We start from the raw sequence: 22,580 nt of genomic DNA, 5'->3' as shown, positions 1-22,580 counted from the left end.
TGGCTGGATTGCTGGACACCTGCCTACCTGGGACAATCACAGCCCAGTCCAACACTAGCATCTGAGGTGAAGACAGGCACAACCTGGCTCCAAGTGATCAGAGACCAGCCTAGGACAATCACAGCCCAGTCCACCACCAGCTTCAGAGGTGAAGACAGGCACAGCCTGGCTCCAAGTGATCAGAGACCAGCCTGGGACAATCACAGCCCAGTCCACCACCAGCTTCAGAGGTGAAGACAGGAACCATCTGGCTCCAAGTGATCAGAGACCAGCCTGGGACAATCACAGCCCAGTCCACCACCAGCTTCAGAGGTGAAGACAGGAACCATCTGGCTCCAAGTGATCAGAGACCAGCCTGGGACAATCAGAGCCCAGTCCACCACCAGCTTCAGAGGTGAAGACAGGCACAACCTGGCTCCAAGTGATCAGAGACCAGCCTGGGACAATCACAGCCCAGTCCACCACCAGCTTCAGAGGTGAAGACAGGCACAACCTGGCTCCAAGTGATCAGAGACCAGCCTGGGACAATCACAGCCCAGTCCACCACCAGCTTCAGAGGTGAAGACAGGCACAGCCTGGCTCCAAGTGATCAGAGACCAGCCTGGGACAATCACAGCCCAGTCTACCACCAGCTTCAGAGGTGAAGACAGGAACCATCTGGCTCCAAGTGATCAGAGACCAGCCTGGGACAATCACAGCCCAGTCCACCACCAGCTTCAGAGGTGAAGACAGGAACCATCTGGCTCCAAGTGATCAGAGACCAGCCTGGGACAATCACAGCCCAGTCCACCACCAGCTTCAGAGGTGAAGACAGGCACAGCCTGGCTCCAAGTGACCAGAGACCAGCTTGGGACAATCACAGCCCAGTCCACCACCAGCTTCAGAGGTGAAGACAGGAACCATCTGGCTCCAAGTGATCAGAGACCAGCCTGGGACAATCACAGCCCAGTCCACCACCAGCTTCAGAGGTGAAGACAGGCACAGCCTGGCTCCAAGTGACCAGAGACCAGCTTGGGACAATCACAGCCCAGTCCACCACCAGCTTCAGAGGTGAAGACAGGAACCATCTGGCTCCAAGTGATCAGAGACCAGCCTGGGACAATCACAGCCCAGTCCACCACCACAGAGACCAGCCTGGGACAATCACAGCCCAGTCCACCACCAGCTTCAGAGGTGAAGACAGGCACAACCTGGCTCCAAGTGACCAGAGACCAGCCTGGGACAATCACAGCTCAGTCCACCACTGGCACCCGAGGTGAAGTAAGGAACCATCTTGACCAGACTGAGAGACCTGCCTGCCTAGGGCAATCGGAGCTGTCAACCACATCCCAACTGAAGACGGGTACAATCTGGCTCCAATTCACCAGACAGAGCAAGCCAGGGACAATCAGAGCCATGCCAGGCCATGTCTTTGGAATGCCACCACTTTGTCCAAGACGGGAAGACAGGTAGGGAAACTGGCTTGATGCCATTGATCAGCAATCCAGGCCAAAATGCTTACAAAACTGGGTCTTGATAAGGTTGGACCTCCTAAATATTGCTGAAATCTGCAAAAACAAGGCACTGGGCTGTAGGACTGAAAGCCAAACAACCATGACTGATATCATCCAACTGGCTGAAAACAATCATCTAGGTATACTGTAAATGATAACTCGTCACAAATAGAATTCCTTTGTAAATATTTTTTTGTACAATTATTACAGCTTATTTGTTTTCTTCCTCAGCCTCTCTTGCTTTCTTTAATCGGAGACCATTCAGTTTCTTGTGTGCTCGCGCCTGGCGGATTGTGTTGAAGGCGGAGAATTTCTTCTCCTCATCGGTCACCTTGCGTGCACGCTCCTTCTTGGTCACTTGGTTAACAGGCATCACTTCTCCTGACAGCTGGGTGGCCATCTTCAGCTCTTCAGCCTGGAACAGAAACACAGAGAAATGAAGGTCAAAACTGACGTATGGGATATTGGAATTGGCAGGCTGGCTTGAGTCACTCTCTGCTCAAAATGGTCACCACTATTTCATTGTATAGAGCCAGAATACGCCATTTGCAAACTCTTTTACTCTCTCACAAGTGAAGTGCTACCTCTCTAAGTCCAAGGATACTTCTGTAAAGGCACAAACCGGTCAAAACTTAACGACTGATGTCAACAGCCAATTCATGAATTTTAGAGATGTTACGCCACAAGTTGTCAAGTGCGAGCACATACAAGCTTAGCGTCGAGTTTCTAATAGCAGGATACTTACAGAAGCATCACCCTTCTTCGGCTTGCTCAACTTCTTGGGGAAGAGGATGAGTTTGGACTTGTATTCTTTCAGTCGCTGCACGTTCTGTTGAAGCGACTCCACCGACATGTTCCTCCTCCTGAAGTCAAATGCGATACCGATGGTGCGGGCATACTTCTTGGAGATACCAGCGGCCTAGTGAAACAAAAGAACAAATCATTAGAGATCGTACTTATCCAAGGACTGACATGCCACTTAGTAGAACTGTGAAGAATGGTGCCAACACTGAGATCAAGTCATCACAGTTACTTAGCCACCTGTTCAGAACGGCACATGAAAATATCCTCCACATTATGCCAACAACTTTTTCACCTTGCCGACAGCCACAAGGCCACAAGGACCACTTCAGAATTTTGTATCTACTGAAGTTCATATATGAACATATTTACCTTCAACTCATCGAGGGAGAATCCACGTCCAGTGCGGACTCGGGTGTTGTACCTGAAGGTGGGGCACCTGACAACTGGTCGGAGTGGACCACCCACTGGTCTTGGCATGATTGCACGTGCCTTCTTTTGTCGGTTATCATGACGCCTCTTCTTCCTCATGGGCTGGTTGAACCAGCACCGCACGTATTTTTGCCATTCCTTGTGGAAATGCCCATTGGGCACCATGTTATTTCTTTTGGGGGCCATCGTGGCTGAAAAAGAGGTTGCACACTATAGATAAGGTGAAACTAAAGAGACCAATTGACTTAACCGAGGGAGTCTCAACGACTCGACGTCATCGGAGAGACTCGAGGACACTGTCAGTGCCACTGGTCACCGACTGCACTGGACAGAGGACCTTACCAGCCCACTCGGCCCGGGGCTGCTGGGCACAGCCACAGGAGAGGAAGGTGAACCCTCTCTTTAGACTCTGTTGCAACACAGAGCGACTTACATCATTTTTGCACCGATTTTTTATTGTACTGTACATCTGCACACATTCATACAGCAGTAGTGCACTTTGTATACATATGCGGAGAACACGATTCTTCAGAGCCGACACCTGCTTTTTCCACCAACTGTCAACGCTGTTCTATGCCACCACCACTTGAACTAATGACGGTCCCCGCTCTAATATTTATTTGGCATTGTATTCACATTATTTTCGATGGCGGATTTATTGCCACCGATCGAATATATGAGGATTTAAAAACATAATTCATCCTTCTACCTGAAAGTTATGGCCGACGAGTGAAAAAGGAAGTATCAGCCGAAATGCATTGTGGGAATTCCGCGAAACTGGAATTGGTATCAGCAATTAACACTAGATGTCACTAGCTGGTTAAACACTTAAAATTATTACATCCTGAGGAGTCACAGCAGACCTTCAACACTGTCAAAACGTATCAGTTACCCGTATGGAAAATACGTATGTCGCATGCGGGTAACTGATACTTAAGTCAGATATAAAATGGCTTCGTGCGCAATTTGTGAACAGCTCAATAGATAGGTGGCAATAAAAACGCCTCTTATTTCCACAAGCTAAAGCATCTTCAACGAAATCTACAATATTTCTCAAACCAGATGGAAATATGATAGATGACTCAATTTAGCTGCAAATGCAAGTTAAATCGTACAATATCATACGTACTGCTTCCCATGTGGAATACAGTTCTTGCGTTTAAACTTTTGCGCTCGTCAAAGCACTTGTCGTCAAAACAACACAACGCAAAATCGATAGGGATACGTTACGGGCAGGATATTTGACGGTGCTCGGGCCCTATCGGAGAAGCGAACATGACTTAATTTTACACGAATCGCCACAGTCACCGAGGGGCAAGGGACCGTCGTACTATACAACAGTCAGACCTAGGCCTATATCGAAACTGTTTTCGCTTACACCAGGAGCATATTTATCGCTAGACCCCAATGCACTGGCTAAAACGTATCGAAAGGACGCGGTTGGGGATGCTTCCCAATGTCAAACAGCTGTGTGAGTTCACTTGAGCTTGCACTTTACATATTACATAGTATAAAACTAAAATATGTATATATATATACGTATATTACCGTCATCAGATGCGCATCCGATATGCCACGAGATCCTTCACCGTCAATTCCTTTACCGTCATCGGATGCGCATCCGATATGCCACGAGGTACTTCACCGTCAGTTGGTAAATTTCGCGGATATTTCGGTGCCACCGACTAATTTAATTTGGCGAATAAGATTCTCACTAAGCCATCCAGTGAGATACTTGGTTGTCTTATTCTAAGTGTCAGTTCCGTCAGTTTGGGAATTATAAATTCGCGACCTGGGCTCCGTTACACCAATGGGTTAACTCTGATGGTTCAGAATGACCATCGGAGAATACATACCGATGTAAATAAGAGTACTCTAAGTCAATATATCTATATACGATGTAAATATCGATCGATATTTCACAGCAGATGTGAGCACTCGTCATGTACGTCAGTGGTAGAGGGATATAGACCCGGGATATAGATCAGAAAAACTTTTCTGAAGGAGCTGAACGTTAGGACACGGCATTCAGACGTGACCTTTCAATTAGTTGAACGCCTTCAATACAATATGCGGGGAAACCCGGCAGTTTCATCCATTGTTGGCCAGCATTCACCTCCTCCGTTTTCGTGACACAGATAGCCATATCGCACGTGCCTCACTGAAGGTCACATCATCAAGGAAGTAAGGGAATTACAGATTTCTCGGTGATTTTCGTGTTTTCTCATGAATTGGACGGATATCCGTCAGATAGCTGGTCAAATATGGAGCCATCTCAAGTCACAGGTAAGCACTGATCAGTATTTTTGAAGGATAGGTCTCCCGACTGACTGATTTATTGAGATTTATCATTCAGCGATCCTCACTCGGGTACCTCCACCATGTCAGTGTTGTGTTCTATATATAGCTCAGCGCGGGAAGGTTGAATGCGGTGAAGGCTCTGGTTGCCTGCTGATCTCCCGCAATACCGGTGCTGTGCGTCTCCGTCCTTCACTGATGATATTGATTACATGCTTTGCAGTTCAGATATTGACATTTTGTCTGACCATTCATTTCATCTACGAGAAAATAAACATTGATTTTGCTCTCGAAATGGTGTTACGACCGTAAAATATGATATATTGCAGTGTTCATATACAAAGCTCGGCGGATATATTCAATAAGTCCATTTTTTATACCTTGACCAGTTTTCACTAACTGCATGTCACAATACAGATCCGCTCTATCTGCTCTGATCAAATATATTCTGTCGAATCAATGGAAGTGGACGCCGCCTGAGCTGCATCCTCGTATAACGAGTGGTTTTCCAAGCACCCGCCTCTCGCTGTTATGATGACGTAGGAGTGAAAACCCCTGAATCTCAGGCTGCCTGAGCGGCTGAGGGTGGGGTTGGACGTGGTTGCCGTGATTGTCGACGTTAGTTTGTCTTTAGTGTCAGTGGTTTGCAGTGTCGCATTATCGTGTTCTGTCTATTCTCGTAAGTACTAGATAATTCAGTCTTTCCTGCTTTTTTTCTTGCTGTTTTACCGTAGTTATCACATACAGTACAACCTCTCTAATGCGGACACCCATGTGACCGGGCGTTGGTGTCCGTAATGTATAGAGGAGTCCTTTATAGGGAGGTTATGCCATTATTGTCCAAAAGGTGTAGTCATGTTTATGAACACGGGAGTCGTGAAGCCTGCATATTCCATATTCCATTTAGTTTGTCAAAAAAATGGATTCATGTGTAATGTGTATGAACATGGGGGTCGTGAAGCTTACATATTACATATTCCATTTAGTTATTAAGATATTAACTACTTCAAATAATTTGATGCCATATATATATATGTTTATTCGTACTTTCAAATTGAAACGTACAGTTACAATTGCAAATGATTGTGCAGAAAGGAATACAGAGTTGGGTGCAAGTGCAGAAATACATCAACAATCTGTATGTATAAAGTATAAATGTTAACCCGGACTGTAAACACCAACATACTAAACATATACCGTACTGTTAGATCAACCGGTACTCTAAGATCACCCAGTACACAAAAACGTTATCAATATGTTAATCTCCTCTATTGTCAAAATCTGACCCCCTGTCTCCCTCATTCGGCATACGCATCACATCATCGGCATACGCACATACGCCACAAAATATGTTGCCAACATGGCAGCCAATTCCGTCAGTTTTTAGACTGTTGATAAGCTCTAAGTTTTATATGCGAACTTGAAATTAGTTAATTGGTATTTCTAGTGGAGGTAATATTAAATTGCCAACATTGATATATGCAGGTTGTGTTTTAAATTTATTTAAAGATCACTCAAGACTCATCTTTTTATTGAAGCTTTTGGGTAATTGTTTTATTTCATCTTTTATGCATGTACAAAATGGTTTATCTCTGTAAAGCGCCGCTGACAATTTATTTTTAAGCGGCGCTATATATATTTTTTATTATTTTTATTATTTATTATCAATAGACTGCAATTAATGTTACAATATACAGTAGCTTGGCAATGTGATGCACAGTGAAGATAATTAAACAATACACTCTGTTTAAATTAGGAGAGCAACAATTAAAATTAATAATTAAAACAGAATGAATTGGCCAAAAGGTGTAGTCATGCTTATGAACACGGGAGTCGTGAAGCGTGAATATTCCATATTCCATTTAATTTGTCAAAAAAATGGATTCATGCGTAATGTGTATTAACATGGGGGTCGTAAAGCTTACATATTACTTATTCCATTTAGTTGAATAGATATTAACTACTTCAAATAATTTGTTTACTGTCCGTAATTGTGAGGTGATTGGACCAAAAAATCACCATGGCCGTGTCCGCAATTCGGAGTAGAGAGGTGTCCGCCCTACCAAGGTTTTGGTTAAAGCAAATGACTTAGAAAAAAAAAGGGGACTGAACGAACATGCCCGTAATGTGGAGGTGTCCGCCTGGCAGAGGTGTCCGCCTGGTAGAGGTGTCCGCCTGGCAGAGGTGTCCGCCTGGCAGAGGTGTCCGCTTGGCAGAGGTGTCCGCTTGACAGAGGTGTCCGCCTGGCAGAGGTGTCCGCCTGGCAGAGGTGTCCGCCTGGCAGAGGTGTCCGCCTGGCAGAGGTGTCCGCTTGGCAGAGGTGTCCGCCTGGCAGAGGTGTCCGCCTGGCAGAGGTGTCCGCCTGGCAGAGGTGTCCGCTTGGCAGAGGTGTCCACAGGGGGAGGTTCTACTGTCTTGCACTGGCACTCTCTATTTACATCAAATCAGTTTTAGCTTTATTTCGAAATGTGGCTTAATGACTATCCACTTTAAAGGTCTACTCCGTTTGTCCAAACACTATTTTCAAGCAAAATCGCGTTCAGTGGAAACCTACTCATGTGACAAACACCTTCGGCGCGTCAAATAGCAAACCGCGTCGTAAAACACAACAGTGGAGAAAGGCCATAGATTGATTGATTGAATATTGAACATGCCTACAGTGCTGCCTTCAGCAGAAAAAGGGTACGGCCCTAGCTAGCTTTTGCAAAATTTAGTTCAGAACGGGTGAACCGTTGCCATCACAACAATATCGGAGAATGATCGGAGTTTTCAGAGGCCACGAGAAAATTAGATTTTGTCTTCACCGGAGACTGGTAGTCATCGTGGAGCTGATCCCGGTACGACGCCGGATGAGTGGTATTGGTCCCGGAATGGTGCCTGATGAGTGGTGTTTATCTAAGTGTTCCTCCAGTGGCTTCAAATGTTGTCCAGGTCTATGGGGGACGTGAGCGATGACGAATATTCATCATTTGTTGATTAATTATGGTGAATTAACCGCAATAACATTTGTCATCAGGATTAATGGTAAAGTGACTTCCCCAAATCAACATTTGTTGCATACACCTCCACACGTTGATCGATCCTCTCTGAGGCCATATCTCTAAGAGGGTTGGATAACCCATCCTCAGCGATACCACCTCGTGCTTGGAGCTACAATTGCTGTACGGTTTGACGGGCAATGACGCTGTGAGATTGTGGATGATTGAAGCCAGGAAAGTGAGATGTTGTCTCTCAAAAGGTCATTGTTTCTCAAAAGGTCAGAAACGTCCATACAAGAGAGAGGAGACAGAAGGATCATTCTGTAATCCGGTAATCATCTTTCAGTCCTCAATCGTTATTTTGTTACCCTTGTGCCACATATGAGAACTTTTTGTCGATGATTATAGGCATTGCGTATTTGTAGCTGGGGAACAGTTAGGCAGACGGCCAAGTACAGTCGAGAACTATAGCACTGATGTACAAATGTATATGCTAATATTCTATGATTAAGTAGAGACACATATCATCGATTTCATCCAATTTAATCTGGCCCACCCGCCCAATCCAATTGTCTGCCTTTGATAACATAAAGGCAATCGTGTACATTGTATACAACCTGCAGAATCAAATTACCAACATTCTACGTAAAATGTCATCCTTCGTGTCAGGCGATGTCGCCGGCAAAGAAGATTCCATGCCTCCTACGCATTGCTCCTTGAAACGGAAGACGGCTCCGGATATAGACGATCTGTTTGATAACTCTCGCTCTTTAAGATATCGCAAAATTGAATATGTTTACAAGTGGGATGGGATCTGCCTTTGCCTCCTATCCTCTTAACGAAACAGAGAAAATCTCTTTTACGGGAGAATGTGTTCGCGTTTGTATAGTTTTTTAGGTATGCCTGATGAACTGTTGAAACGACCAAGCCCTCGTAGCTCAAGAATGTCCTTATTCGTAGTTAAAAATCATAATAGGACAGTCCAGCATCTTGTCACGCACGGTTAAGAAGTCAAGTCATCGATTGGAACCTGAGCCCATTTTCACGGTTCTAATTAGTAGGACCGACACTCAGGTGGCCTCAATGGCAAATGAGAGGGCAATCTTTTCAATTGGAAATCCGTTAAAGACTCGGAGAGTTTCCATATGAAAGGTTCACGTATTTTCATTTTAGCCCCGACTGGAATAACTGACGATGGCCAATTTGCCGACTTGGTAAAGTGTGGTACAATTTTCTTAGAAATACGCAGCACCTCTTACACCGGAGCAGCAAAACATTTCATTTTTTCCTGCTAAAGAGAAATCGTTTGCACTTATTAATGGAACAACCCCTCGATGGAGCTCATAGGTGCAATCTTATTGGCAGTCTTAACATTCGAGTATCTGCTGGGTAAGGTGCGTCATTAATTGGTATCTGAACCCAGTATTCATACCGCTGATAAGGACCCTCGACCTCCATGGCTAAGTGTCACACCTAATCAGATACTGGATTGACACTCTTCAAACTAAAGTAATGATTTGAGTCTGCCAGAGTTTCGTGATACACTATCAGTAACCATCGACGATCGTTGCCTACATTTTGCAGTAGACTGACGTCATCCATGAAGTCTCATTAGGACTCATTATAAAAGCAAAATACTTCTGATTTTTCTCGGCAGACGTCTTGAGAGGCTACGGTTGTAATACCATCCAAAAACACTAGTTTGGATTTTTCTCCAGAGTCGTAGAGCCTTTTCTGAACTCCCACGTGAAATCGATTTTGAGAAATAAGAAGGGGATGTCAATTCATTGAAGGATCGGCTGCTGTTAATCTCCAGTGATAACACGTGACGTCATCCGACCTATCCCTTGCGTAGCTGTAGAGGACAGATTAGGCCTGTCGTCTGCTCGTCTAATAACTCTGCCATTGGTCCGCATCACTAGTCCTCAAGAATGTGCTAATAAGACATGATTTATTTCCCAATGAATGAATGCTGAAATAAAAATAACCCATTACAAGACGAATCAGCCTCGGAACACGCTAACCATGTTATTAATTAACCGGATGGTTTTGTAGCAATGAAAAGAAACGGACTGCTGACGGAAGGAAATCGGAAATGGATTTACAAACGGTAATGTAGCGCTCTTCATTGGCAACGGCAGCGGCATGACTGATTATTCAATCTGATCAAGGATCAATGTTGCTTTCGATGTACCGCCGGCTGTCCAATTCATCTCCTCCATCATAGGCTACGAAGGAGAAAGAACGATTTTATCTTATCTCCTACATCGGAGAATGATTTGAGCCATCCTGAGCTTCAGGGCCTTTCACTCGATACTACAGTAATGTAATGCATGAGTTTACGTATTTGAGGTCTTTAGGCCCCGATAGGTGGCCAGTGTGTCGCCACCAGTTCTCAGCTACGGGACAGACTCAGTAATATAATGCATAAGTCGACATGCGGCAGACTATTAGCTCTGTAAACTGAGTTGACAACAACAAGCAGTCCTCATGCCAAACTAAGGCACTTCCGACTCCGACCGTCACACGATCCACTATTTCCGCCGTCTCCAAGCCTCGCCATTAGTAGCCGTTGCCAAGTCAGTGATCGACTGACACAGTTTCGACCGTTTCCTCAGCGATTTCCGGCGCTAATTGTGACGGAAGCTTGATCTTGGCAATCTTAAACCGGCCGTCAGACTGAACAAGCACCGGACTCATTTTAATGAGCTAAGTTGTGCTCATGGGGCCAATGGAAGAAATCTCGTCGTAATGCATACGCGCATATACAGGCCTATGCATGAGGGTACACCCTGGCCTGGTACATGTAAAATGTCATTCTACACGCGAATCGTTTTGACTATCACCTGTCAAAATCGCTACTTGATGCCATGCCTTGAGGCAGGTGTACAGACATACGTCCTAATCATTCCTAGGGGTCTCTTTATCATATCCATAATTCGCTGGAATAGCAAACAAGGGGGACTGTTTCGTCCACTTTTTCTCTGGAGTATCTCGTCAGTAATCTAACCCTACCCAGTTTTCCTATAGAAAATGTGTCTTGAGGACCTTATGTTTGTACACTTTCGCCGGATGGTAAGTTGGTCATGCCCTGACTTTACTCCGATGAAGTGGCGCAGTGTTCTCTTTTTTATGATAATCATAAGGTTCATCCATGTGTTTTTCTTTTATCTAATCATGTATGTTCGCATTTGGTACACCTATCCTTCGCAAACAAATGCCTTTGGTTGATTTCTTGTAAAGATCGCAATATTTCCTCTTTTTTCCGAGAAAAGCTGACTTCTTCAAGTTGCACCCTAAATTTGCGTTGTTAACAATCCAGTTTTTGTCATATGAACTTTTTGAGGGTTCAAATGTCTGTTCATTTTCCGGTCTTTATACTCTCTGAATTGGTTTTTTCAGCCGAGACATGAGATCATGGGAAAATCACATTTGTCAATTGAATGTTTGGGTACTAATTGACAAAAACATGTCGAGATGGAAATAATAATGAGATCATGTTGTATAATGGAGACATTTCTGTGGCGATACCATTTGATTTGATTGACGTAATTATCAATGTATGGGCGTTATTACAGCACCTCGGTATAAGGTACTCATGGCTCTGCTTTAATAATTCATAGCGCCGTAGCTTTTTGTCCTAATTTGGTCATACATATATTCGATTCCGTCTGGTTTTGGTGGGATGTCTCACCATTTCGCACCGGCGTCAGTTCAGAGCGAGAGTTTCACATTCAGGGACGTGTTCTAATTGCAGTTCGTTATTTCTTTGGTAAGTCACGCAACTATCTTCTTTTAACTCGCTATACATACGAAACTCTGATTTTGAGAGAGCTCGTATCGACCGACTGCATAAGTTAGAGATCTTTGCTCTCACACTATAACTCTCCAAATCAACCGAAAGCTTCTGCTATCCCGAATTTCCACATTACTAGAGAACACTGGTAATATAGAAAGTTCATTGATTTTCCACGAGCACTGATGGATTCCGCAAAGGTGATCGATGTCGTCACTGGTGTGGTCTGCTTATCTGATCGATTTCGCGAGATAGTTTCTGCAAATGGATCATTGACGTTTGAAGTGGGACTTAATCAATGTCTTTGTCTGAGAAAGATATGCCCTGACACTGATTGAGAGCCTCGTTATCGTAACAGAAGATATATCACGGATGGCGATGTTTGGTTAAGGAATTGATGCCGAACTAGAGGTAATGTCTCATCAAACACCGCGAGGGACTGAAATGCTGGCTAAAACCGAGGCGACAGCCGATGTTTTAAGCTATACCCATGTGAGCTGTATACCTGAGTGATGTCGGTGATAGGTCACTGTCTGATTGCTCAACAAATCGCGGGAAGAGTGTACAACATCCTCACTCGATGGCGATCACCGGCGGTCAGATATTGATCGCAGATTGATTCTTTCCCCAAAGATTCATCAACGGACCAATTGGATTCAGCCGAAAACAATAGTCCATGATTCAAGCAGAGCTCAATACTCGGCGAACACCAGCATCCCTAGGGAGGTGTTCCCACCATGATGCAGATTCCTTGGCTCTGCCAAAATCGCTGGAAAATCACATCAATCAGTCCCACACCATCATCGCAATTTTGCCCCGGCCCAATCTGATTCGGGACATGCAGTCCTGTTTTCCAATAATTTGTGAGCCCGCACTAATTGGATCGCCAGGCAAGGAAGAAGCTCGACCGATAGCTCGCTTTTGTGTTTCATTCTGTGTTACTACAGCTTCGTTTCGTCTTCCTGACTGCTCTCACGCTTTCCTTATACATTGCATAACATCCAGTTATTCTGATTCCCGCGCCGTGAAAAAATGAAACTGCATCACTCAATCAAAGCCAGAGAAGAATTATACTGGCGCGCTGGCCATCGTCATTGTCATGTTCGTACAATGCAAAGACCTCCCACGCTTTCCTTCTGATGTCCTCCCAACTTTAGCGATAAGCAATATTTTGGCGGATGACATGTATTATTGGTTTTTGATGACATGAATGTATCTATCGACTATCGCTCGTAACCTCCCGGAGAGACTCCATCAAATATCATCAAAGGTCACTGGTTGCCTTTTTTGCTTCAGATGCCAAGTGTCGCTTTTGAGTCATTCTTGCTCAGTTGTTGTAAAGAGCATAATTTCTGGCGGATGCTTCGTATTTGTGTAGGCCAAGACCTACATCCATCATGATGGATGCTATCCCTCGCAACCACACAGAAGCGACCATAGAGCGTTGTTTTCCTTTTTTGTGTGAGAAGAGTACAGTACAGTTGAACCCCGGTCGGCGACCACCCCGCTATGACGACCAAGAATCGCTGGTCCTGAATGGTTTCCTCTCTAATTATCATTACAAGGTCCCCGGTGACACGGCCAACTTTTTGAATTTTGAACTTATGAAGAAATTCAACTCAAAAAATTTCAATTCAAATCAAATTCAATTCAATTTCCACACCAGAATCACTCATGAAGTACTTTGTAATTCCATACTCCGTCGCAGTGATATTTCTGTTTGGCCAATTGAGCTTTCATGTTCGGCTTGTAAATTTGTATCAAATGATAGTGATCATAGCAGGGATTGCCTCCAGGCCGTAAAGCTCAGATGATAAACAATTCAAGCCTAGATATGTGTATCTAACTTCAGGGCAAGCAGCTATCTTATGTACTTTTCTCATGAATATCTTCTCAAACACTTTGATCGAGCCAACGGGAAGAACAAGCAGGGAGGTTTAATGGAAGTCTTCTGTTAAAGGAAGTACGAGTATAAGGCCGCGGTGGTACGCGTGCGCCACGATATTGGGAATCTATAACAGGGGTGGTTGCGACCACAGAGAATTTTGCACTGTAATCAGTTACAATTACACATCCCTTCTCATGGAAAGGGGCATGGCACATCTGTGTCCCAGAAAAAGCCGGAAAACTAAGGCTGTTTATTTCTATCAAAGCAGCATCGCACCCGAGATCACTGAGTGGAACTTTTGCCTGCAGAAGCCCATGGGGCTTCAAAAACATTCCATGTACACGGATAATACCGTATTATATTAGCAAGACTAATAATGTGTCATGATAATTCATACTTCTTGAGGCTTTTTTGCAGGTAAGCCGTTAATCAAGCACACCATTTTGATTGCTTGGTAATGCGTAATAGCCGATTCGTTCCCTGTGGTATGCACGAATGAGATTTCAATTGTAAAGCGCTTATCGAAAGCAAGCATGGTCGATTGAGATATGTTGAACGTCTTTCTATCGTTGTAGGTGACATCTTGGTTTGGAGGCGGCCGAAGCGATATGAGTTGGGGATACGGCGACTCGAATGGTATGTATATAGACTCATTTCATCGCCTCTAATTACGGGAGAAAACAATGTTCATGCTGGCAGATGTTGCGACGAGTTGCTCCTTTCCCGCCACAATTGGCGGGAGCGGAGTGATTGATTTGATTGATTTTGATGTATAGACAGCCAGGCTGAGCACCACCATACCGCACTTTGTGGTGCCAGTGTCGCAAGCCAGTGTCGCAAGCCAGTGTCGCAAGCCAGTGTCGCAAGCCAGTGTCGCAAGCCAGTGTCGCAAGCCAGTGTCGCAAGCCAGTGTCGCAAGCCAGTGTCGCAAGCGTATAGCAAGGGCTTGCGAATTTCAGGTGGGGCTAGGGTTTCATCCGTTCCTCTGTTGCAGTTTGTTTATGACAAGTTGGTTTGAAGAAGACGGTTCTTCATTTGACTGAGTCAGAATCCGCAATCTTTCGTCAGGAACAAAGGAGTGGCCTGGGTACTCGGAGAGGTACATACATGTAGTTTGGATAGAAGCCAACTCGTTAACCCATTTCAATGCTTTTCCATCCAGGTTCGGCCACATGGCATCATAACTACCCACATGCTGCTGGTTCTCATCAATCGCCTGTGAACATCCAGACAGGCGACGCTGAATGTGATCAACATCTCCTGCCGCTGAAACCGCAATATTTCCATTCCGAGTGCACCACCCTGGTCAACACAGGCAATGGAGTGCAGGTCCGTGCTGACAGTCAAGCACCAAGTAAGCGTGTGACTGTTGGCAAACTTGTTAGCCTCATCGTAGGAGAGTAGGCCTACTAGCTGGGAAATCTAGGATCGTACCTGTCTCGATCTACATGTATATCACACCTGATCGCTGATGTATTAAATACGTCAGCGATAGATCAACTGGATGGGTGGCTTACTCATTCCGTTTACTGGTAACTTCAAGTGATAGTCTTGGTGGAAATTGGACAGTTTTGGCGGGACTTTGACAGGCACCTTACAAGTGCATTTGCCTCCTTCTTTCGAACTTCTAATCAGTCGCTCCATTCTCTATCAGATTACAGAATGGGAGACACTGAATACAGGCTTGCCCAGTTCCACTTCCACTGGGGTGCCACCAGCAACGAAGGCTCGGAACATACCGTGAACGGACGTCCGTATTCAGCTGAAGTAAGCGAAATCCTATTTTTGAGCCTATATCCACATCAGCGTTTTATGCTGCACGTATCACGTATGATACCTTTGTTTGTTAGACTACCGAGGCAGTTTATTAGTCATCTATTACAACTCCCGAATCATCCTAAGGAACGAGGCCATTCACTGTCCAGAGGGCACTGTTGATGGGTATTAGATATAGGCCTGTCAGTAGAGGCCCGTGAGGACGTGGTGCTCAGCTGATATACATGTACATGTATCTTAGCGGGTGCACAGTTTTAGATTAAAGTTAGTTCGCATTGAGCCCTACATCAATGTCCAGTTTGTACATGTAGTTCTGGGAGGAAAATGAAAGAAAGTCAAATATATAACGCTAGTAACGCTCGTTTCAGCTGCATTTGGTTCATTACAATTCAACGAAATACAAAACTGCCGCTGAGGCCCTAGATAAACCAGATGGACTGGCTGTGATAGGTGTATTCATTAAGGTAGGATATGTTATTTAACACCATTTGGAGGACAGATCAAAAGGTTAAAGGAGCAGCTCGATTACAACATGTGTGCCACAAAATCAATGCCACCTCCACCCGGAATTCGACCGTTAGATCGTTCTTAGCACTTGATGCCCAAGAGTTAACTCTATTTCTGGAGCCAGCTCAACACCAGAAAAACCCGACCAACGCCGTCCGATAGAGGCCGCCAGTGTAATCAGTCACGTGCCGCCATTGACGAATCAGCTCGCAGCAATCAATCACAATGGCAGCCTCAACGAGACGGGGTGTATTCAGAGAATTACCTTCTGTGTGAGGACACCTTTGAGAGAGGACAGCATTATTTGGTCCCTTGGTCTAAATTGATATCGTATTATACCGCGGAGACACAATGTACCTCAAAAGTACGGCTCGCAGTATGTTTTGGCTAAACGATCGTACGTCTTGTGTTCGAGGACACAGGTGATCATAATCAGGACACCTCTTTATTTAGGACAGCGTCCCTGATGTCCTTGTTTGTATGCTCCCACCTGATATGACTGTTCACCAGAGGATCTAACAAATTTGCAATCAAATTACTGGAATGCCTACATCAATTTCAAACCTGGATGCCAACAAGACCAACCTCCACCCCACCCCACCCCCACCCCACCCCCACCCCCAAGGTAGGAGAGGCCAAGACCACAGTACACCCCCCACAAAATGCCCAACTTTTTTACATTAGACAATTAGATATAGGAAAGCTACCATCAGTAATAAACTTTGGGTGCAGGGAAACTGGACTCATGCAGTCATGATTAGCATGATCATCAAGTGAAAAATGAATTTTCAAACTTCATTTAAAATCTAGAGTGAAAAATTTAAATCTCAGTAGTATCAGAATGATGGTGTTTCACATTAGCATGAAACAAGCACGATTTAAAACTAGGTATATTGCATAGATCAACCCCCCAAGCTCCCTAGTGACCCCCTCGCAATGACCAATTCAATTTTTTGCTGTCACATCATTAAAACCTCCAATTTCGGCATGGAAGTGGACAAAGAAAAAAATGTTCCAAAACACCAGAAGCAGTGTTATTATGACTCTAGATGGTATTGCCCTCTCGCGGATCTATCGGCAACTAAAATATTATCGCTAGAAATGCCAGTTTTTGAGCCGTAAAAACGCCTCAAAGGCTTATTTTCCTGATTTTCCCTGTTTGAACTTCATCAATGCATGCAAAGCGGCGGTACAAAGGTGGACAAAGGATTTTTTTGACTAAATTCACTGAAATTTCGCACAGTATTAGCTAGACATTAGAGGAAACCAATGGGCTATCGGCAAAGTGCGTAATGCTCCCCACCGCCTGATTAACTCTTCTTTTTGAGATTGCCCTAAGCTGAGCGCACTACTGCGTTGATCGGCCGAGATGGTAATTAGTGCGCATGCGCAAGTTCGAGGTCGGGGATTTCTGGTATTGTGGTCATTCCACTGACCATGCCTTCCTTATTCCGATATGTATTAGCACAGAGACAGCATATTGATTATCAACTCCATGCCAAAGTCCCCCGGATCTAGACTTGTCTGAGTAGTGTTTCCCTTTTGATTGCAATCCTTCACTACATCCCAGGACAGAGCAATCCCCAATCATTCCTATGGTCGGTGACCGGTTGAGTTCTAAAGCAAGTTCAAAGGCAATTGAACAGATTTCAAGTCTGTAGCATGTGGTCTCATATAGTCCACGTGTCACATAATCCGCACATGATCTCATATCTCCGCCTAACGCATCCTCTTTCAGGTGGGAAAAAGACATCATCACTTCCAGAAACTCTGCGACCTCCTCAACAAGATACGCTACAAGAATCAAATGGTCGATTTATGTGAGGGATTTGACTTGATGGGGCTCTTACCACGTAAGTGTACAACTTGGCAGAGCAGCCAATACTGATTTGGCCTGTCTGTGACTGTCTCATCTCTCTCATCATGTTGTCAGCACGAGGGAGGAGCCAGGACTGTCAAACAGTTGTGTGAGCTCACTAGAGCTTGCACTTACACAATAGTGTAAAACTAAAATTTATATAATATGTATATATATATGTATATAAAACCGTCATCGGATGCGCATCCGATATGCCACGAGATCCTTTACCGTCAATTCCCTTACCGTCTTCGGATGCGCATCCGATATGCCACGAGATCCTTCACCGTCAATTCCCTTACCGTCTTCGGATCCGATACGCCACGAGATCCTTCACCGTCAATTCCCTTACCGTCTTCGGATGCGCATCCGATATGCCACGAGATCCTTTACCGTCAATTTCTTTACCGTCATCGGATGCGCATCCGATATTCCACGAGATCCTTCACCGTCAATTCCCTTACCGTCTTCGGATGCGCATCCGATATGCCACGAGATCAATTACCGTCAATTTCTTTACCGTCATCGGATGCGCATCCGATATGCCACGAGTTTTTTTGTTACCTCACCGTCAATTCCTATACCGTCATGGATGCCACGAGCTTTGTTCGCGTTGTAAAGGTTTCGGGGATACGACTAATGCATGCGAGCACCGTCGGCGGAACCCCAAACCGCCCTCTCGATCTATCCGTAAGAACAAATCACTCTCGTGACCGTCACAGTTACGGACTCCGGACCTCCAGACTTTAGAGACCGAGCTTTTCTTTACCTTACAATTACTGTATACTCGGCGCCTCACTTATATGTGTTGTTTTTTTCACATACATTGTTCTCGTGGTTTACGGAAAAGTAGGCCTAAAATGTTATAGTGTCTAAAAACAATATTCAGTTAATGGAATTACACTTTTTTCCATTACTGCTTGCTTGATATTGCCCTAACAACTTTTTCATGAATCAATTTTGAGCATTATGTTTACAACGTAGTTATTATAGCACGAATTATGAGTCTAAAATGCCAAATACTTGCAACTATTATGTTAATCACTGAAATCTTAGTGTACTAATTGCTCGCTATAAGCTAGGTTATTGCGCCCCTAAACCAACGTACTGACAACGCTACCTCCCCGGAACTCAAACTTTAACGTGAGTTAATTGTAATCTTACTCTCTGTATACCAAAGTGATTTACCTAGGAATACAGTTGCACTTCACTGAAAACTAATGATGTGTTGATGAGTTCAATGAATCCTTCGATTCCTTTGGTTTTCTTGGCGAACTGACGTCCGACAATCAATGACCCGTTGACGTGTACCTGCAATACGCCATTGCCGTAGTGTGTAAACAGATCTATTTTTGGACGAAACTCCGCCCCTCACAAACTTTGGTTCATTTCGCCAATGATGACACTGCTTCTAGACTGTACCACAGCACTTTAAGCTGTAGCAGCGCTAAGCAAGAGTCATGAAGACAAATGTCCGCTGCCAGCCGCTGCTGGACCAACCCCCTCGCCCGCCCCCCATCATGATATCAGATTCAGAGGCCTGGCTGAGCCCTGTGATTTAGCCAAATTCAATATGATTCTTTTCTACTGTGATGTTAAGGCCCTTGTGTCATGCAGCGTATTCGGTAGCACCGGTACACAACTTATGTTAAACCGCGACGTCTGCTGCAATTCAAATTGCATGACGCCAACGGAATTGTGACAACTTGTTTCTCAAATCTTTTAGTGAACAGTGATCGGGAATTGCGAAGGGATGGTGTAGAGTATCGCCACAACAATGTTGATATGATCACTCGTCGTTTCAGCGGGCATGACTTGGTACATCCAGTGACCCAGCAAAAAGTAGCCTCGGTACAGCCAGAAGTAGCAACAACTCGCAAAAGGGGATCTTTGTCTGACCAGCTGACTGGTGACTGGACCACTCAGTTGGTCACCATCAAATTAGACCGACGAATACCTTGTCTGGACATAGGCTGAAACCAGTCCTCTAATCATGCCAAGGTCCACTCATAAGTGGCACACTTTCCAAGTCTGACTACATTGTTTTTCTCAATTTCCAGATGATCTCCATCATTACTGGACTTATGCAGGGTCCCTGACCACACCACCTTGTTACCAGTCGGTCAGATGGCTGGTGCTCATGGAACCCATCGAATTCTCCGAGGATCAGGTAGGTTGAGCAGTTGCTTTTGAAGTTTCATCGAAGAACGTGATATATATCCGTTTTAGCCACTTAGGGAAAATCGCTAATTTGTTGTCCTAACTCACCATAAGCTGGTCTTCTGCAAGTATTGAAGGTACAACCCACATATAGGCCTATTGATACTTTATAATCATTTCTTGATAGCTTTTTCCATTGACTTTCAGCTGGAAGCATTCAGACAAATGGAGCTTGTAACAGAAGAGCAAGCAGACCGTGGGGACCACGCTAGATGCCTCCATAACTTCAGGCCAACACAGCCCCTGAATGACAGGAAGATTAGCTCTTCTTTCTAGTCAGGTGATCACAACTTGTTGGTCTACTGATCAAATAAAGGCATGAAAGGAGGTGTCTGAGCTGACATCATGTTTTTCTGGTGACTGACCTCGGTATCAAAATGTAAGGAAAATCATGTATCAAGTGCATATTTTATCTTATAAAGAAGTTGCATTTTGTTGCAGGATTTGTAAATAGAAATTAATGTGACAATATGAATGTTTGGTTTCATGCAGGAAGGGTGGTTTACAATAGTAACAGGTTTGCCAAACAATGCACAAAATGCTAATTGTATGTAATTCCTGTCTTTTAGAGGATATCGCATCCCAGCCAAATCATATCATGAAAATATATGGGATTTTTAGGCAATATCAGAATTGGAATATAAATATATGAATACGCTGTGTTGGATTTCTCCGAATGGGAGCAGTTAATATCCTACTGGAACAATTTGACACTTGAACTTGTAAAAAGAAATAAACAAAGCGAGTTCAAATGATGCCTGGAGTCCAGTGTTAGGATACTTGTACAGTACATATAGGAGAAATTGAATATATCAAAGCTGTGATGAAACTCTCTGGTCCTAGCTGCTTCTACTAATCCATGTTAACTTACTGCTGAGCAGTGGCGGCCCAGTTTGTTAGTGTTCCCTCTGATAATGTCTCTTGGTGCATTTGTACATTTATTCTATACGTTGGCCATCGATGTACATTTCAACATTTGACTTGTTATATTATATGTACATTTTACCGTTGACATGTACATTACAGTTGCCATGAGCATTTTGACCTTTTGACATATACATTATACAGTTGACATGTACATTACACAGTTGATGTGTATACATTTAAGCATTTGATATGTACATTTCTTTTTGAATGTTTGCACAATCAATCAGCCAACTTGTATCATTCAACCAATAATTAAAAGACCGGTATAAAGGCAATGTTTTCAGAGGAGTTCATTCAGCTTAGAAACACAAATGTTTTTCTCGTCCAAAATGTAAAGTTCTTTGAAATTGGTTTTGTAAAGTTATGCTGGCACAAGCAGACTTTGAAATGTCCTTCAAATAATTTGCTATGAGAATGTTGTACAAATCAGTTAGACTCAACCCGACACATACACATATCATGGCATTTAACAGTCTGTCAGTCGACAGTCATAAGCACAACATATCTGCTTCAAATTTCTGACACAGACGATGTGAACTCACCCATTTATATAGTTTTACAATACGTGTTTGTCCCAGTTGTGACATTTGTCTAACATTATAATATTATTTCGTGCTCTTTAGAGATTGCTTAGTTATCAATGGCTCCACCTATGCCTTATTTTGTTTCATAGTGAGGACTGTATCATTATCTTACAATTCATCGTAATCTACATTGTACGAGTTTGTGAAACAAATTCAGTGAGGTCTCTTGTATTATGTTACGTTCCTATCTATCACCATTCTGCATGTACCTATGAATCAGTATTAGTTGTAAAAACCTTTATAGGAAAAGTTAGGTTATCTATCACTACTCAATTGACATTTTTAGTTTTGATAATTTGACGACAACAAGTCTGAGTAAGTATGACTAGATTGTGGTTTTGAGGATTAGTTTGTGTTATAAATTGAGTTTTCTGAATGAAGAAGGCTTTACACAAAGTTGATGTTTGGAAGCAGTGCTTAAAGGGCCAATTACAGAACAATTGCAGAGTTTAAGGCTCAGTCATAGGGTATCGAGTCAAGGTTAAGTAAATCAGTGTTTCTGGTTTTTTAGTGTATCCCATACACAGTTTGAAACACTGATTTGGTTGAAATCCTGAAAAGTTGAGGAAATTGTTGGCTTATCTTCTAATAGGACTAAATAAATGACTTTAAATATTCCACTTGTTTCTTCACTGATGATTCACACCATAGTTTAGGGATGATCAGATATGGTTCAACAGCAATGGTCAGTTTCTGAGGACATCCAAGAGACAGTAGTTCCACAGATGGAAACACACACTATTAACTTCCAAGAACCTTTTGTGCATCCACATCTGAATGCCTCTTGCATGAAGCAGGTACAAACATTACTATGAATGAGAGCTTTCTCAGCAGCTCCCAATGTTCCCTTTAAAGGGAGAGTATTGGTAGCAGTTGATGGCCTCAAGGAACCGCTAACCCACATGTACATATGCCCAGTCAATAGGGAACTGGGTTGGTCCTGGTGATCGCAAGTAATGGTGGAGACACCTATTGCGATCAATAGACTTCATTAGTACTCCTCCAATAAATAAACAAGGCTT

General features: G+C 43.8%; 2 protein-coding genes across 2 annotated transcripts; one reads left to right on the top strand and one right to left on the bottom strand.

Annotated features, from left to right (window-relative positions):
* Positions 1–1,667: 1,667 nt before the first annotated feature.
* On the bottom strand, positions 1,668–2,952 carry LOC135495752 (large ribosomal subunit protein eL13-like). The gene is made up of 3 exons (XM_064784636.1): positions 2,667–2,952; positions 2,239–2,412; positions 1,668–1,908 (listed from the first exon to the last, which is right to left on the bottom strand). The coding sequence occupies exons 1-3, from the start codon at positions 2,910–2,912 to the stop codon at positions 1,705–1,707; spliced, it is 624 nt and encodes a 207-aa protein (XP_064640706.1). The 5' UTR covers positions 2,913–2,952; the 3' UTR covers positions 1,668–1,704.
* Positions 2,953–4,523: 1,571 nt separating this feature from the next.
* Positions 4,524–22,173, top strand: LOC135495540 (carbonic anhydrase 2-like). The gene is made up of 8 exons (XM_064784311.1): positions 4,524–5,012; positions 14,262–14,322; positions 14,849–15,040; positions 15,341–15,453; positions 15,831–15,926; positions 17,708–17,822; positions 19,888–19,997; positions 20,195–22,173. Exons 1-8 carry the CDS (start codon positions 4,953–4,955, stop codon positions 20,321–20,323), a joined length of 876 nt encoding a protein of 291 aa, XP_064640381.1. The 5' UTR covers positions 4,524–4,952; the 3' UTR covers positions 20,324–22,173.
* The last annotated feature ends 407 nt before the right edge of the window (positions 22,174–22,580 follow it).

Source organism: Lineus longissimus, chromosome 11 (assembly GCF_910592395.1).
Source record: "Lineus longissimus chromosome 11, tnLinLong1.2, whole genome shotgun sequence".
Taxonomy (NCBI): Eukaryota; Metazoa; Nemertea; class Pilidiophora; order Heteronemertea; family Lineidae; genus Lineus; species Lineus longissimus.
This window is presented reverse-complemented; position numbering and strand designations above follow the sequence as displayed.